Raw genomic sequence first — 18389 nt, forward strand, 5'->3', positions numbered from 1 at the left:
ATTCTATTCTATTCTATTCTATTAACTTGTCGTGAAGTAAGTTTAAAGTTACAGAGAAACAGCAATTAATTATTTTTTATGGAAGAATCGGCAACTGTTCATTTATTAATTTGCTCAATTACTCACCTCCCCGTTGAAGAAGCAGAATATTGTCGAAACCAAGAGACCCTGAATAAAACAAAGAAAGTTTATTACGTAAAATATGTGCTAATATTAACATTATTATGCCTCTTTCTCCGATGCATGGACTGACCTGGTAGTGCATCAGGATGTTCATGATGTAGTGATAGATCTCAGAGTGGCCATCAGGTTTATATGGGAGCAGGACAAACTGGATACCGAGAAGAGGGATGAGAATGAGGGTGGCTCTCACAGCCCTCATGTAGAGGCTGGATTCGGCCTGGTGTGTCACTCGCAGCTTGGTGATGAGAACCCGAACGATGTTCAGCAGAAAAAAAAGGTTCACCTGGAGTCAAAGTAGGCACACACAACTTTTTATTGAAATATCAGACGCAGATTAAAAGGACAGGATAGTTCTTATCAAGTCAACACCGAAAGAAAACCTGTGCCAGACCTTCAGAAAGCCTGCTCATAAAGCAAAATACATAGCGCACAAGATATAAGGACAATAGGTGGTTCTAGAGTTTTATAAATTAGTGTATATAGTGAAGTACACCATCTTAATTCCTTATGACAGCTTCCACAATTTTACCTCTTTACCAGATAGATGTGTTGTTTTTTTGTAAATTTCTTTTGACCCCTGCCTTCTTTAACATACCTTTGCCTCCAAGTCCATACTTTCTTCTTAATACAGCTTGAATTATTTTGTGCATTGTATATCATCAGTGCAATGTTTACATCAAGTAAACTGAAAATTGTCAAAGTTTGTTGGTCATAATTTACTTTAGCATATAAAGTGGTATTGTTTGCTTTCAATGCAGTTGGTATGGAAGTACTGGGAATCAATGAACTGGTTCTTGTGAAGTGCTTTTCTACTCCACATAAGTACTCAAAGATTGGAAACGCGTCATTCACCCATTTACCTCTTTTCATATGCTCCGTTCTATATAACATTAACACTCGCAAGCAACTTGGAGCTAGCATCTTGTCCAAGAATATTTGAATAGCCAGAGATCAAATCCCCAACCTTTCATTTAGTAAGTGAGCTACTGTACCCTCTAAGCTACAGCCACCCAGGTTATTTCTGCATGAGACAGATTCAACAAAGTGCTGGAAACACTCCTCAGAGATTTTGGTCCATGTTGACATGACAGTATGACACAGTTGCTTTAGATTTATCAGCTGCACAGCCCAAAGATGCTCTGTTGGATCGAGGTCTGGTGGCTGTGCAGGCCACTAGAGTACAGTGAACTTATTGTCATGTTCAAGAAGACTGAGATGATCTGAGATTTTTTTATTCTGCAGTCATCAAAAAATGTGTGCACTGTGGTCATAAAGGGATGGACATGGTCAGCAGCAATACTTTGGTGCTTAGGGGCCCAAATGTGCAAAGAAAATATCTTGAATATCATTACACCACCATCAGCAGCCTGACACATTGATGTAAGGTGATCCTATAAGGATGGATTGTAGACTCGGTTTCCTGTTCTTAACTGACAGGACAGACTGGTGTGGTCTTCTGCTGCTATTAAGATGCTCTCCTGCGTACCTTGGTTGTAACAAGTGGTTATTAGAGTTATTTTCCTCTTCCTGTCAGTTCAAAGCAGTCTGACCATTCTTCTCTGACCTTTGACATCAACAAAGTATTTTCACCCAGAGAACTGCCGCTAACTGGACATTTTCTCTTTTTCAGACCATCATGGTTCTTTGGGAAAATCCCAGCAGATCAGTAGCTGCCGAAGTACTCAGACAAGCCCGACTAGCACCAACAAACACGTGAAACAGAGTTTAGTACTCACCACCAATGCAGCACAGATGGGTCCATGGATAATGTAAAGCAAGGAAGTGTTTATGGTGCACCTGTGAGGGAACAGATCAGATCATTATATCCAGATGGGATGGGAACACGTGATATCTGTTGAAAGGATGTGTGAATCCAAAGACTCACTTGTCACTGTAGTAAAAGTTACGCGCTATTGAGTATATCACTGCCGGCATGATTGGAAAGCCTGTGAAATCAATAATGTTGAGTGACATTTGTGTTTGATAGCCAGGAAGTATGCACGCATAAATATTCACATGTCTTTAACTTACCCCAACCCAGCAGATAATACCAAAGGAGATGCTGTTCTTCTGCAAACACAGCCACAACTATCAGAGTATGCAGGTAGATGCCCTCACAAAGCATCCAGAAGTAGTTACAGCTCATCAGGTACATATGGATGAACTCCATCAGTGTGCAGCTTATCTGAAGGAAAACAAAACGTGTTTTTACACGACTCAAACAAATGGAGCCTGAGTTACTATCCAATATAAAAGGTGGAAAAGCAGGTCACTCACAGAGTCAGCATATTTGTGTCCTTGCTTCGCTAACATTGTGAGCACAATAACGGTCGCAATCGAGTTAAGTATGAAGGAGAGAAAGAGGTTTTTGTGGAGAGTTATCCTTTGGCAGCTCAGACTCCTGATGGTTATTAGAAAAGAAGACACATTAGATTTTTACTTTTGAATCACAGATTTGTCCATAAGGTCACAACAAGCACCACTGAGACACCGACCCCATCTCCCCAGTCAAAACAGGTCCAGGCATCATGCCAAAAACTGCATCAGAAATGGTCGGATGTTCATGCATAGATGTATATTGTTGCAATAAGGAATGCATTTTGTAATTTATTATTATTATTATTATTACTTAGGGATTTCTTTCTAACAATTTCGGGCACTTTCAGATGTCAGCTTGATAGCTTTTAAACAGCTGTTAACTGCTGTGAATGTGCAAGATCTAAATCTAGTTTCTCCTGCATTGAAAGTTAGTAATAACAAACTAATAATGCTATCTACTACTTGGGTTTCTAAATGGCCCTGATGAGATAGGAAAATTAAATGTATTAAAGCTACCAAGAAGAAAAACAATCTATGGCAATTTAAATTGTGGAGATTTAAGGGAATAAAAAACAGAATTTAGCAAATTCTATGGGACATGAAATACTGGGATTGAAAGTTTGAAAACTTTTTAGTAATTAACCTTTTCTTTAATTTAAGTCCCAAGACTTTTCAACACATTTATGCAGTTAACATAAATTTACAATGAAACTTGGTCTCATTTGTTGTATGTGACTTGTCTCCATTGACTCCTTGCTTTCTGTTGTCAGCATTACAAGCCTCTGCTACTTATTACAAAACAATTCAGAGTGAAAATGCAGAGAAGATGGGTACACTGTTATCATATAGGGGAAAGACATTGTCAGCAACAATACTCAGGAAGGCTGTGGCGTTTAAAAGATGCTCAGTTGTTACTAAGTGGCCCAATATATGGAAAGAAAATACCCCCACACCATGACACCACCACAAGCCTGAACTGCTGATATTAGGAAGGATGGATGAAAGCACGGATATGCTTTCATGTGGTTTTCATCATTCTGACCACACCATGTTAATGTCAAAGCAGGACTCATCAGACCAGGCAACATCTTTCTTTTTCTTCTCTTATTGTCCAATTTTGGTGAATTGTAGCCTCAACCTCGTGTTCTTAGTTGACAGGAGTGGCTTACAACTGCTGCTGCAAATCATCTGTCTCAAGACTGAGGTGTTTTTCTGCATAGCTTGGTTACGACAAGTGGTTATTTGAGTTATTGTTGCTTTCTTAGCAGCTTTAAGCACTAAAGCCATTCTTCTCTCAAGACATCGTCACCCAGAGAACTGAAACAGACCCCCCCCCCCGATCACTCTATGTAAACTCTAGAGATTGCTGTGTGGCAAAAAGCTGAGCATTTTCTGAAATACTCAGTCCCACCTGTCTGGCACCAACAACCATATCACATTCAAGTTACTTAAATGAGCGATCCTCAGTTTTCACTTCAGCAGGCACGTCTACACGCCTAAATGGATTGAGTTGCTGCCACGTGATTTGTTGCCAAGATATTTGCTTTGCATTTGAGTTCTGTACCTAATAAAGTGGGTGTACAAAATCTTAACTAATCACAGTAAGAGCAATACAAAAGATAAAATATAAAATAATATACTATAAAATATAAACAAGAACAGTGCCAGACTTACTTGAAATGGAAAAAAATTCCCAGTGAAATCAGCAAAGACAGCAGCGAAAGTCCGTGACCGATCATAACCAAGTAGAAGTGAGTCATTGTTGCCTGCTACAAAACACAATACATACAGGTTTGCATTAATTATTGGCTATCGACTTCTATTGAGCTTTACTGATTTTATTGTACTTTGTTCACTTTTACCTCTCCGTGATGTGTGAAGTTGGCTTTGCAGTTTGTGTAGTTGGTCCACGTCCTGTTGCTCTCCGGATGCCGTGCCCACTCTCCAGTCTCTGTGCAAACTTTTTGAGCCATCACTGTGATCAGATTTGAAAATAAATCGTCATTTTATTATGTTGATACTTTGGGACTGTTGAGTTTAAACAGAAGGTGGACAGCAGAGGGGGAGAGTGCCATCAAGCTAAAGGAGGAGTCCAGGCTTGGTAACCCTGTGGGACTTCAGAAGCAGCTGACAGGTACCGACAGGCCATGCAGGATGTAGCCCAGGCAGCAGCCGAAGCTTTAATTCAAACTGCATAAAAGTTCAAATAATTTATTGATTGACTGATCGATACCGTTCTTAGCTATGTCTATAGTGATTTTACAGCTCTCAGTTTAACAACCCTAATGACATAAAGGAAAAATAATGTGAACGCTCAAGGTTAATGACGTTATATGAAATCACAGAGGGCACAGAGATTTACCGTGTGTATCAAAATCATCAAAGTAGTCTGGACAGTTCTGCTCTTTAACGCCAGCTTTAGTTTCATCCCAGCACAGCCAGCCGTCCCACGTCATGTTGCACATCGGCTCCGCTAACAGAGGCAGAAGACAGACCGGCAAAATCACGTTAAAGAAGAAAGGCATGAAAGTTCAGTTCTGCTTTTCCTTTCATTTTAATTATTTTTATAGTCATATTAACAGATTTTAGTACTGTAATACAAAATACACAATTCTTTAGGTACATATACAGATTATACCTGCAGCATTTACTGCATTTATGCAGAACTTTTACATGCCATTGAGTATTTTTATGGTGTGATACTGTGCATGTCTACCACTGCTCACCAGTCGTTTTTGTTTTGTGCTGCGACTCTGTTATCCTCTGGAAACATCTGTACTGGGCCATGGTGATTTTAGACAGTCTCAACAGATCTCCATGGTTCACTGAATGATTCGCTGGTTCCTTGTGAGCGTCTTTAGCTGTTGCCTCCACCAGCATCTGGAAACACAAAATTTGCAAATGTCAAAAATGTGTAATTCAACCATTCGAGCTGGTGTTCCTCAACTCGTCCCATCCTGTTTATCTCTCATACGGAGAACCTATTCCATAAAGCACCTTTCATGCTATACTCAAAGCAAAATAGTTGACTTTTTATACATAATTTAGCCATCTACTCAACTGTTATCCCATACGTTTAGCTTGGAAGTTATACTCTTACAGTAAAAAGCTTTAGTTGCCAGACAGAGTTTCTCACATTGGACTCTATTGGGCTGTAAAACAAGCTCATATCATGACCCCTCCACCACTGTGCTGACAGCTGGTATGAGGTTTTTGGCTTTGTGCATTATGGCCAATCATCGCCACTGGTCTCATCTGTTCAAAGGGCACTGTTCCAGAAGTTTGGTGGTTTGTTCCGGTGCAGCTTTACAAGCCTAAGCCGAGCTGTTGTGTTAGTTTTAGAGAGAAGACACTTTCTTCTGGTAATCTTTCCAAACAAACCACACTTGGTCATTCTTTTTCTAATTTTAGTGTCTTGAACTTTTACATTTAACGTGCTAACTGTGGCTCCGTTTGTGATAAATAAATACTGACACGATGTAAATTTGTCATGTTGTGAGGTTGTATTTACCTGCTGAGCACGAGAATATTTTTATTGAGAGGTGAAACCCTAGAACCAAAAGAGACTCTGCTTTCTGTTTACTGTGGCTGTGCTCTGACTTGATCTACTACAAGTTCTGTAACTTTAGGGAAGCAACAGTCAATCAAAAGAGCCAAACTTAGCCAATAAAAAAAAGAGTTTACTGTATTTTGACAGAGAGTTGTTTGTTAGAAACAACGAGTTTGCATGAAGTTTATTTTAAATAGCTGAGATTATTTTTCAAATGCAAATTCAACACTCTGTGATACATCTGGGAACATTTATCTGACATTAAAAAAAGGAAAATGCTCTCAAGATATATCATTTATTCCAGCAGGGCCAACTTATCATTTTCTTTACTAAAAAAAACCTTAAAACATCAACTCATGGTGTGACAGTTAATGCTCAACTCATAAATATGTACCAGACTGTTGTCCCTGTTATCAATAGTAAAGGAAAACATTTAAGTACCTTGTTGAGGGAGCACTGGACCAGGAGTAGCACGATGTAGCTCAGATCCATGTGCGCTCTGATCTTCATACGTTTCCTAAAGAAAAGTCACAAGAGTTGCAGCTGAGGAAAGAAATTTCTCCAAAATATGCACACAACATATTACAGGTGCTGGTCGCATACAGATTAAAAGCATAGCCTTTGGACACTCGCCATTAGACTGGACGATATTTTTATACTTCGTTAGATGTTATTTTTATTAGTGTTGGAGGAACAGGTAAAAATGTCACCACTATCCCAAATAGTTTTCTCCCAAAGGCCCAATAATAACAACAACACTTCCTGAGCTGCAGCAGCTGCTGGGCTGATCCAGCACACAATGTGCTGACAGGAGCTGGAAACAAACTCAACGTTCACGTGCTCTGTACTGCCAGGACCATAAAATAACACATTTAGCATTAAAATTTGGTATCTTCGTATTATTATTTTTACTATTAAATTTGTAATTTTGCCTTCTAATTATCTTTCAAAGCCAATATCAGGTCCCCCATCCTTTGAAACTGAGAGGGAAATGCTTGTAGCTTCATGTTTTCAACTTGTAATGAGCAGTCCTCTCCTTTTTTGGATGTTGAGGTTTCAGATTTGACCTGTTGCTTCCTCCGTTCTCCCTTCCTTCCTTCCTGCATGCTTATTAAGCACCGTGAGCAGGTTTAACCAAAGTTTAGCCAGAAGACATCACCACGTCAAATACCTGTACAGTTGGTGTGGCAGAAGCTCTTGAACCTAGTGTGGTTCGTACATTAAAAAAACATGTATCCTTCAGTCAACAAGAAGCTCAGTTTTTCCTGACACATGTAGTGCTGTGCAAACGTCCGGAGCCCCTCATTTCTTTCTATTTTGCTTCCAAGGAGCCAGAAATACATTTTTGGAGGCACAGTGGCTGCCTTCACCCATTTTCAGAAGAATGCTTTTTTTGTTTGTTAAGCTACTTCACAATCATTCAAGCACAAAAAAGTCTCCTAACTCAAGGGATGAACCAGTGTTGTGGCTACATAACACATAACTCAGCAAAGAAACCATTTTAAATTGTATCTTTAGGCACTTTGTTGTTAGCAGCCTGTCACAAAAACACATCGTTTGTTCACATAGCTTTAGTTGAATCTATAAAAAATGCCAAAGATAACACAGTCTGACATAACATTGTATTTTTGCAAGAACAAAGTGATTCTCAAAAGGCTGTTACTTCAAAATTTCAGCATATCTCAGCATATTGTGCAGTGTGTCAGAGGACAAAAGAAGTGGCAGGTCTAAAGAAACAAAACTATCTACAGCAGATGAACAGGATCTGAAAGTCGTGTCATTTCACATACAGTAACAGGAAAAAACCCCAAAGTCCTGCATTTCAGCCAGTGGTGTTGGAGATCTTGTCAAAATAAATGAATTATGAACACAGAAAAGTACCATCGTGCAAAACCATCTTGAAAGCATCTGATTGGCAGCAGCTTCATTTTTTAGCATGACAATCATCCCAAACACACTGCCAATGCAATAAAATCATACTTGTATAGAAAAACACACAGTGGAGCACTATCAGTCATGGATTGGCTTCCCCAAAACCCGGACCCCAACATTACCGGAGCAGTGTGGGATCATGTTGACAGAGAACAGAGCAAAAGGCAGAAACATCCAAAGAAGAGCTTTGAATTGTGCAAACTCTGTTTTTGCCTTACACACTGTAATTACACGTTTGTTACAATAAATCCCTCCACCCATTTCCCATTTTCCTAGAAAAATATAAAGAAACGGGGATTGGCTCATGACTTCTGCACAGGACTGTAGCATAGAAGAAGCTAACATCAAAGCAGCTGCTACTTAGAGATATTTTAATTTAACTACAACAACAACTTTTCTTATGTTTGCAAGACTTTTTTTAAATTCACTTTTTACCTCACTGCAAACTGTGGTTGAACATATGTATAAGAATATATTTAGTATTAAAAAAAATTAATAATGCAATAAAAACTGAAATATTAAATGCAACAGTAAAAACATCAAGGGGAGAGAAAGGTTAATAAATAGAGAAGCAAATTAAAACATAAATATTAAATTTATGTCACATAAATTAATGCCTATAGCCTACAGCTTAAGTAAAAGTAACTTACCATGCCAATTTTGATCTTCACGCAAGCCTTAAAGGGCCAGAAAACTGTACCCTAACAGAAAATATTTTAAATCCTCTTAAATGTCTCTTGCAGATGCTAATAGATGAAGATTCACGTTTGTAACTAAACTAAATAACAGGGTTAAACCTGCTTTGGCAGGAAAAAGTCCAACGTTGAGCTGGGTAGTCTAAAACCAAAGTCTGTGTCTTCGGTGACAAAGGCGTTGCACAATAACTTTAAAGCTGTTGATTACATTAAAGCATTTGCACCACTTCATAAACTGTCATTAATGAGTCTACCTTTCATATCTACAGTTTAATGCAGCACCAGAAAGTCTCTCTCGACATCAAACTCTTTCTGAGTTTCTCCTCTCAGTATGTGAGTGACATACAACCCATCTATAATCTTGCAGCACAAATGTAATTAATTTCCACCTCCTCTGGCTGCTAATTCAGGAAATCTTTGTCACTTTAACAGATTAATATCCTCTTGAACACACCCAAAAAAAGGGAAAACACTACATGCAGAATGATTTCCTGCTGCTATGCAAAAAAGACATCCAATATCTATTCGTGCAGTCACTCCCTTGGTGTGTAATCCATTTGTGTGAGAACTCAGAGATTTAACCACTTCTACATGAGAAATGCCCTTCACTGAAAACACCGTCCTGTCCTGGAAATCTGTGTTTTTCCCACTCATGCTATTGCAGCTTTTTGTTAGGTGTTACAGAAAGCATATACAGTCACCCGCCACTTTATTAGGTACACCTGTACATTTCATCGGCAGTAGCTCAACATATTTAGGTGTCCAGACCTGATCATGACAACCTGCTCAAGTTCAAATTGAGCAACAGAACTTGGAAGAAAACAATTTTGAATGCCTCGTGGCTGTTGGTGGTCTGTGAATTTCAGAAACTGCTTATCTGCTGGGATTTTCCTACACAACCATCGCTAGGGTTTACAGAGAGTGATCTGAAGAGGAGAAAATATGCAATGAGCGGCAGTTGTCTGAGTGAAAATGCCTTCAGAGGAGAATGACCATCCTGCATAACTTGTTGCCAGTGTTGGGACTAACGGGTTATTAAGTAACGCGTTACAGTAACTACGTTATTATTGTGGTAACGAGCACGGTAACTAGTTATTATGCCAAAATCAGGAACGCGTTACTCGTTACTGGGATTTAGATAGGGTCGTTATTCGTTACTTCGTGTGGTGGCTATCGCGGAGCTTCCACAGATTCAGTAACATTAGCAAGTGGTGGAGGCAGCAGGTGGATGAAGGAAAGGGGAGGGAGGAGGAGGAGAGACCTAAAGCTGCTGGTCATGATATGGTTTGGTTATCTGGTGAGAGGGAAACATGAAGATGAAACCAGGAGATGTCCTTACTGGATCATCAGAGCTGAACAGGTGATGGAGAAACAGGTTTACCTTTTAGGTGACATGAATGAGTTGAAGGGAAGTTATGAACTGTTTCTGAGAGACAAAAAACCCCAGGATCCTTTTTTATGTAGCTGACAGCTGATAACTGTGCAGGGGCGTGTCTAGCAAAGTTTTGCCAGGGGGGCAGGTAGGGCATTAACAGGGAAAGGGGGGCACAAAGAAGTTAAAATTAACTTAAAACCAAAGTTACTTTCCCTAGTAACTAGTTACTTTGAAAGTAACGAGTAACTTGAAGTAACTGAGTTACATTTGATAGAAGTAACTAGTAATGTAACTAAGTTACTAATTTAAAGTAACTTACCCAACACTGTGCTTGTTGCGACCAAGGTGTGCAGAAAAGCATCTTACTAGCAGCAGAAGACCATGTTGGGTGTAACTCCTGTCAGCTAAGAACAGGAAATGTGGCTACAATTCAAATTTACCCCAAGTGGAAAATAGAAGATTGAAAAATGTTTTTTTCTCTGATAACCGCATTTATCCATGCTGCCTCGTGTCAACAGTCAGGCTGCTGGTCTTATGGTGTGGGGGATAGTTCTTCGGCACACTTTGGCCCCCTCAGCACCAGTTGAGCATCATTTAAACATCACAGCCTGCCTGAGTTTTGTTGCTGACCATGTCCATCCATTTATGACCACAGTGTACCCATGCTTGACATGCTATGAAGTCAATATGGCCCCAAATCTCTGAGGATTGTTTCCAGCATCTTGTTGAATCTGTGCTAGTAAGAAGGCAGGTCTGAAGAGAAAGAGTCCAGCCCGATACTAGCACATGTACCTAATAAAGTGGCTAATAAGTGATTTTACTGCATCACTTTGGTAAGTCGGTAAATATGTTGTGGACTCATGTCACACCATAAGCTCCCACCAACATTTTAAACAGTTCAAATTGGACTTGACGTTTGTTTGTTTGTTTTTTTCAGCTTGTCTTTTAATTCTTCCACATCATTCACACATTTTAATTTCTTTCTGTGCTCGTGCCTGATATGACAACAACGTGACATTAAGCAATGAACATTTTGACCCGTTTTCAGCATCTTGACCAGAGTGCAAGTACAAGTTCCAAGAGCTTACCTTCACACAAAAGAAGAAACAAAACTCAGAGTTGCCAGAGTCAGGAGTAATCCTTCAGTCTGAGAGTTTGCCTTTGCTGATAAAGGAAAACAATGAAACAACCCTGATCCCCCTTTTTTGTTTCCAGGGGCAGATCTCCACTGCTTGTTTCACACCGGAGACACAGGCGACACTGAGCTGGGCTGTCCTGATAAAAACGGACTGACTGGAGCTGCTGATGACATCACACGCTTGTCTGCTGTGACGAGACATCCCAGGAGAGCAACGATGAGCATTACAACGCAGCTGGACATTAATCATATAGATGAAGGATGTGAGGATGTAAGTGCTGTGACTGAACAACGGATTTATTGCTACCTGTAGCTTTACTGCATAGAGAGTTTTATAGCCTTAAGAAATGACTGCAAATGTATAGCACTCATCGGCGACCTTATGATGAGTGGAAGCAGGACGAAAAACAATAAAATGACGCAATATATAATAAATCACTGTGCATTTGGACCTTTTTTATTTATTTATTTAACTGCAGAAACCGAACCAAAGAGCATGAAGGTTTTAATTCCTTAACAAAGGCGACCTCTGCTGGGCAAAAATAATAAATAGAGCCGGCACTCCATACATCCTTGATTTAAATCTATGGGAATTTATCTTTAAACATAACTGAAACCACATCACAGATTTGTGTGGAACAAAATCAGTAGATCGAAAGCAATGTGGGCTGTAGCTCATCTTATGTATTAGACTGGTAATCTGTAAGAGCACGAGCTGTTCTGTGAGATTTTACAATTTATATTCACTGACCACTTTATCAGATGCTGGAAACATTCCTCAGAGATTTTGATCGATGTTGACATAACTGTACCACACACTGTGGATAAATATTATACAAGATAATCTGTATGTACATAGAGTTTTGGCCTTTTTAACAAACAGTTCACAGCTGTCAACAGAATTGAAAAAAGGGAACTTCAGATCCTTAAGTGTGAGAGGATAGCGAGGGTTCAGCTTTATTCCAGCTGTGAGAGACGAACTTCACATTTGAGAGACTGTGATGATTCGTTTCTCTTTGTGATTACAGGAGCTGCCCTCAGATTCAGACCTCAACACCACCCGGTGACAAAAATAAAATCATCCTGTGTGTTCACTCTTTATGCTAAGAAAGTTAAAGGCAAAAAGTTAAACTCGGTTGTTACCTCTGGGGAATCATCATGTATTTAAGATGACTGGAACACCCCTGCACACTGTGCATCAGCGCGAAAGAGCGCACTATATTGAGTTTTGAGGTTTGTGTAATTTGGCATGTTTTGAGGGTGTCGTTTTTTGTATGGTTTTGTGTAGTTGGTGTGCAGGAGAGTCGTTTGTTTTTGTTTTGTGTGTCAAAACAATGAGGGCACTACTGAATGTCACAGTTGCTAACCACCAAAGGCAGAATGCATTTTTAGGTAAATGGTTGTGTACACACTTTGTCTGGGTCATTGACAAGCGTTTGAAGTCTTTTCATTAGTCTTTTTTCTCCTTAATATGTTTAAAACTTAGAAAATAAATTCAGTGGAACACCCCACCCAGTCAACACACACAAGTGGGGCCCAAATGTGGAGTAGCAGGGCTAATATTTGGGGCCCACTTGGGAAACCAGCTAATTTTGTCCTCTGTTTCCATGGTGGCCCAAAATGTGTTTGTCCAATTGGATTAATCAAATCAGGCCCAGCCAAAAGAACATGTGTGTGGCCCAGATGGGTAGAAGCACGTTTGATATTTCGGACCCACTTCGGTTACCCGCCTGGGACCCAGCTATTTTTGTCCTCAGTTTCCATGGTGGCCCCAAGTGTGTTTGTCCAGATGGGATTTTGGATAATACAGTAAGCTATAATTTAAATCACCTGTACAACAAAGACAGTTTATCTTTTTTATTTATACAGACTAATGTGAAATTTTAACAGTATGCTTTTTTAATATAATACTTTTTTTGTTTATAACATATTGACTAATATGTCCAATGTATACACAAAAAAATAACAAATCAATGTGATACAGTTTAAAAGAAAAAGAAATGCAGCGAACCACAGCTTTTCACTCATTCACCGATCATTGGTCCTGGAAAAAAATATTAGTGCCTTTTTTAACAAACAACATCAGATTTACGATACTACTTGAGTTGTTTTGGAGGTTGTGCTGATCAAGTTGTTTGACCCCCTACACTGAACTCACATGGCAACAGAAAAGCTATTTACAAAAGGATTAACCAAGTAGGCGCTCAAAAATCAAGTTAATGAGAAATATTTTACCTTATATCATCTGAATTGAAGACAACTGTTTAAAAGACAGTGTCTCAGTGATGGACAAAGCTTAGAACAGGTAAGTGGTTAACCAGTTTGTTGCATGGTGCAGAAACAATCACCTCATAATGAACACAAAAGAATGGATGATTGTGGATTTCAGGAGGAGCAGGAGTAAACAAAGCACGGTTTATATGCTGAGAAAGGAGGGAGAAGTCTGGAAATGTAACAACGACTACATCAAACAAAAAGAGAACAGATTCTACTTCTTGAGGTGTGTGCCAGGTGGGCACCGAATATATAATAGGGCCATCAGATAAAGTTTGGGAACGACTACTTTAATGTCTACACCAAGATGCGGAATATCTTCTCCAAGTCTCTTGTGGAAATTTCAATCTGCTTTCCAGCCATTTGTTCGGGCAGCAGCATCAGAGTCAGTGAGTTTTAAGTCAGTTGTCAGTCAGTTGTAATTAATTTTACCTCCACAGTTTGTACAGTCTAACTAAACCTAGTCACTAAGGTATACCACTCTTGCACAAGTCACTGTGCCCTTGCCATGCGGGTTCCTCCTCTAGCTCTTGCACCAATAAACCTGCCTTTTCTGCCTCTATTTTCTTCATCTGGCTGGTAAGAGCATTTTTTTCAAGCTGCCTGTAAAGCACGGATATTCACCACAAGAAAGTGAGACTATATTACTGAATCTAAAGACACAGCTGTTGTTGTCTTTTCCCTTTTAAACATGCTTATATTTATACTGTGACACTGCATAAAATCTTACATAAATGCAAAATCAGAGTATAAAAAAACTTAAGTGACTGATTAAATTGTTTGGCAGAACGACTACAGCTGTAGTGAGCATCTGTTATTCAAACATCAAGAAAATATCTTACAACTAATGAGCTTACCATATAGCACTTCAAAAACTTTAAGCCCTCAAAATTCTCGCTTTCCATGGCGCCCAACGAAGTTATATTGCCTGAAAAGAGCACTTACAGTAATGAAGGGCATCATTCTTCTTGTGGTTTCATCAACAGTGCTCCCTCCAATCTCTGCCACAACAGCAACCTTAGAACAGACAAGGACATTAATTTTACTGACAGCAGTACCTTCAGTCACACCTAAAAGAAAACAAGCAGAGCTACACAGTAATTAGACTTAATAATATTCATGCAATTTGACTGAGAGAGAGTTAAGTGTTTGCTGGGCATGTTCTCATTTAGACACACCCCTGTGTGTCAGTTATCTGTTTTGCAGAGAGAGCGATGCTGCTACCAAAGCAAAGTTATGAATAAATTTGCGGATACCTTCCCCGGATTGTTGAGACTGAAATCAAGTGTGTAAGTAACTTTAAAAACTGATCTAACATTGTAGAGCAGCAATTTGGACTGGTCTCCATTTCAAGAGCTTTGCCACAGATTGACCATCAGCCCCAAACATCATCTCTGACTCCCGGTCCCGTGGATTATTCCTCACCCTCTGAGCCACATGCTGTACCATGGCACCATGAACTCTAAGGAGAGAAGAGAACTTTTTCGTGTTATTATTGATGATGTCCTGTGTAAAGAAAATATATTATATAAGACATGCAGCCTGTACTGTGGAAGCCGGATTGCTCAGGGGTGTTTTATCATTTGTCATTGTGTTACAGTTTGACCGTGCTATTTTGCTTTGTTTTTTAATGTCAATTTTATGTCTAAGATGTTACGCGACAACGTGTTATTTTGTGTTAAAGTTCTTCTCATGTCCTGCTGCATAAATGCGTTTTAACTGAACATAGCGAGGAGATACCAGTCTATCCGATCTTTAAGTCTGATGTAATTTGCTGTGTCTGGGCCCAAACTCTGCTGCAGGTCCATAAGTCAAACGATCACTGCGGCATCACTGAGAGTTAAAAAAAAACTGTCTAAATTCTTTCATCTGTAATAAAATTAAGGGTGTGGCTGCTCTACCAGGTGTAACAATTAAGATTAACATCCAGGCATCTATGAAAACAGAATTATGAAATTTTACGGAGTTAGAAGTTAGCAGGTGAGTTAGTTCACTAGTTTCCATCTGAATATAATGTACCATGTTCTGACTGACAGATTTCTGAAACAAATTAAAACATACAGCTCTGCTTCTGACATAAATGAAGACAGGAAAGTAAACAGCAGTGACGTATGTAGGGTTACTGAAGTTGGGCTAGCTGGTTTATAATAATGAGCTACGTGATCGCTAGCAACACAGCTATGCATAATATAACAGTGAATCTGGAGGACAAAGGCTAACTTCTTCGACTTGATAAAAGTTAGAGTTCCCAATGGTTAGGGACAAATACAGTCGCATGGCAGGATGCTGTAAATGGACCAAACTTCAGTTATGAGAACAACTGAGATAATCTATCCACAGTATATGAGGTTAGTCATTAATATACTGCTGCATGGGCTGGACTGTAGTTACATCGTAAGGGTTTAAAAGCTGAGCTTTAAAATGAATAGCGGTAATAAAAACCGAGAGAGGCCGACAGTGATTACTCACTGTTTTTAGGGGCTTGTTGAGATTAAATAGAACAAGATACAAACCATTAAGATATGTTAAAAACACAACAGCCAATTAAATGCAAAGTAGTTGGGGCCTGGAAGCAGGGTTCATCACATCATCACTTAAAGACTCTAATGCTTTTCTGGATGATGGCTGTTTCTCTTCACAGTTCTGTTCAAAACACGGTGACCGTTGGTCTATTTAATAAATGTTCATCCTGTTTGGCCTAAACGTTAAAGCGTCATTTCAGTTTTTTCGCTTTCTGTGATTGAGTTTGGTATCCCTGCTTTATGGAGCTCAAACCAAGGCAAATTTTAGGTGATTACACTGTCCCTTAAATTTATTTTTCATTTCTTTACTTATTTTGTGACACAAAACACCTCAGTGTTAAGTAAAATTATGAGTAGCAGATGATTTGACCTTTGACCTCTGGGAGTGGGTCCTTTCAGGGGCCAAATATCCATGCTAGCTACTGCTAAGACTAATATCATCATCCCTGAGGCAACAAACCAAGTTCTGTTGGTGGGAGGGACGAATGTATTGATTCACATATGAACAAGGAGCCCAAGCTCCCAAAAAGTAGGTTGAAATATTTTTTGTCTGAAAATTTAAAATCATTGCCATAGAGAGTTAAAATAATTTAAGGATAAAATGAATTCAAATGATTTTCTGCGACTACAAAAATGCCCTAAATAAGACAGAAGTACACATTCAATGTTTTTAGGTTTTTGTCTACAACAGGCATGAGTTTTCAATATTTGTCATGCACAAGGTTCAGCTGCCCCCATGAAGTGTCTTATTTCTATTGAGCTCCTGTTTTGGATTTAGGAGACAGACACTCTTTCTACTTTTAAGATTAAGCTTAAAACTGAACTTTTTGATAGAGCATATACTAAGGGCTGAATCAGATATGTGTTTATACACCGCTCTGCATTTAATTAATAGTTATTGTTAATCTCTTCCACAGCGTGTCTTTTGTCCGGTCTTCCTCCCCTCACCCCCAACAGGTTGCAGCATATCGCCGCCCTTCCCGGAACCTGGTTCTGCCGGAGGTTTCTTCCTGTTAAAAGTGAGTTTTTCCTTCCCACTGTTGCCAAGTGCTTGCTCAAAGGGGGTAGTCTGATTGTTGAGGTTTTTTCTTTTTTATTGTAGGCTTTCTACCCTTCAATCTAAAGCGCCTTGAGGAAAATGTTGTGATTCGCCTCTGTATAAATGAAATTGAATTGAATTGAGTGGGTTCAGCAGTTTTTAATAAATAAATAAATAAATGTGACTGATATTGTAAGAAATACCCTGCATGTAACTCATGGTAAGAAGAGCAATATCGCCCCCTCCTGGTTCAACTAAACTCCCATGTTTTTGTCAGAGAGACCGAGTAGTTTATTACTGTTATATAAAATTTTCCTTCTGTGTATTTAATAAATAATTATATAGAAGTCAGTAACACCTACTCATATTTATGAGCAGCATTCCACCAACTCATTACAAACGAGATCCCGTTAACTACTGCTAAGTGGTCTTGAGCAGTAGTTCCCCAGGAGAAGTTTTTTTTTCCTTTGCAATAATCCCTTCAATAAAAACACATATGCACTAACCTCATGCTTGCTGTTAACAATAGCCTAAAGACACAAAATCAAGTCAAGTTTTTTCCTGAAGTTGACATTTATTTATTTATTTATTTATTTTATAATTATATTGATTCTATTGATTGTTTGCCAAGCACTGAGGTCTCTGCAGGATTACTAATTTAAAAATGAGGCAAAAGCACCAACGTTGTGCTCAAAAATGGCACAGTGAGCTACAACCTGTTGCTGTAGTAACTCTAACACGGTTATTTATTTATGCTTTTTTAAATACATACGTGTTCAGTTTTTTTTTATAAATAATTATATAATTTTTTTTCTTGCAAAAATGTCACCTTAACACCCAAATACGTACATACGGAATTCAAAACTTTCTTATGATTACCCGTTTGGCTGGTAACATGGACCCAGTCTGATGGAAACTTATTGAATATTGCTGCTGAACTCTCAGCCATTGACTGTATATAAGTTATATAGAGATACAGTCTTTATTCTTTTTATTTTTTATTTTTTTGAAGGCTGCAGTCAAAGCAAATTATTGTAAAAACAAGACAAGTCAACTGTGGAAAAGTAACAAATCAGAAATCCTGTTAACAAATAATATTACAAATTGAAGAGCACTGATGAAGATAAGAGGAAGCATTTCAAGTTAGTCATTCTCTCGGTGAATACAAATCAAAATAAAATACGAGGAGATTAAAAAATACAAACATTAAAATAAATAGCTTTATTATTTCAACGTTTAACAGTTTCTTATTATTAAGGAAGATAATTTCTTAATTTTTGTCAGTCTGTATAAAAAAAATAGTAACGTAAATTGCGTAAAGGTCTGCGTGATGACGCTACCGGCGTGCTGTGCGGAGGGGGC

The 18389-nt window shown here is 38.8% G+C and overlaps 1 protein-coding gene across 2 annotated transcripts in view; it reads right to left on the reverse strand.

The window, feature by feature from the left end:
* Positions 1 to 11326, reverse strand: part of LOC102207333 (calcitonin gene-related peptide type 1 receptor-like) — a 17782-nt gene extending 6456 nt beyond the window's left edge. The window contains exons 1-12 of one of the 2 annotated variants that reach the window (XM_005742212.1): positions 11143 to 11326; positions 6494 to 6569; positions 5229 to 5382; positions 4865 to 4975; positions 4365 to 4477; positions 4177 to 4271; positions 2461 to 2584; positions 2215 to 2368; positions 2069 to 2129; positions 1920 to 1980; positions 254 to 466; positions 127 to 168 (exon numbers count right to left, since the gene is read on the reverse strand). In XM_005742212.1, the coding sequence (XP_005742269.1) occupies positions 127 to 168; positions 254 to 466; positions 1920 to 1980; positions 2069 to 2129; positions 2215 to 2368; positions 2461 to 2584; positions 4177 to 4271; positions 4365 to 4477; positions 4865 to 4975; positions 5229 to 5382; positions 6494 to 6562 (1197 nt within the window). In that variant the 5' untranslated portion in view covers positions 6563 to 6569; positions 11143 to 11326. Of the gene's footprint in view, positions 1 to 126; positions 169 to 253; positions 467 to 1919; positions 1981 to 2068; positions 2130 to 2214; positions 2369 to 2460; positions 2585 to 4176; positions 4272 to 4364; positions 4478 to 4864; positions 4976 to 5228; positions 5383 to 6493; positions 6570 to 8634; positions 8671 to 11142 lie in introns of those variants that run through there. The other variant, XM_005742213.1, reaches the window with a different exon arrangement.
* Positions 11327 to 18389: the final 7063 nt, after the last annotated feature.

This window comes from Pundamilia nyererei, unplaced genomic scaffold (genome assembly GCF_000239375.1).
Source record: "Pundamilia nyererei isolate P.nyererei 1_Seehausen unplaced genomic scaffold, PunNye1.0 scaffold00118, whole genome shotgun sequence".
NCBI classification, from domain to species: Eukaryota; Metazoa; Chordata; class Actinopteri; order Cichliformes; family Cichlidae; genus Pundamilia; species Pundamilia nyererei.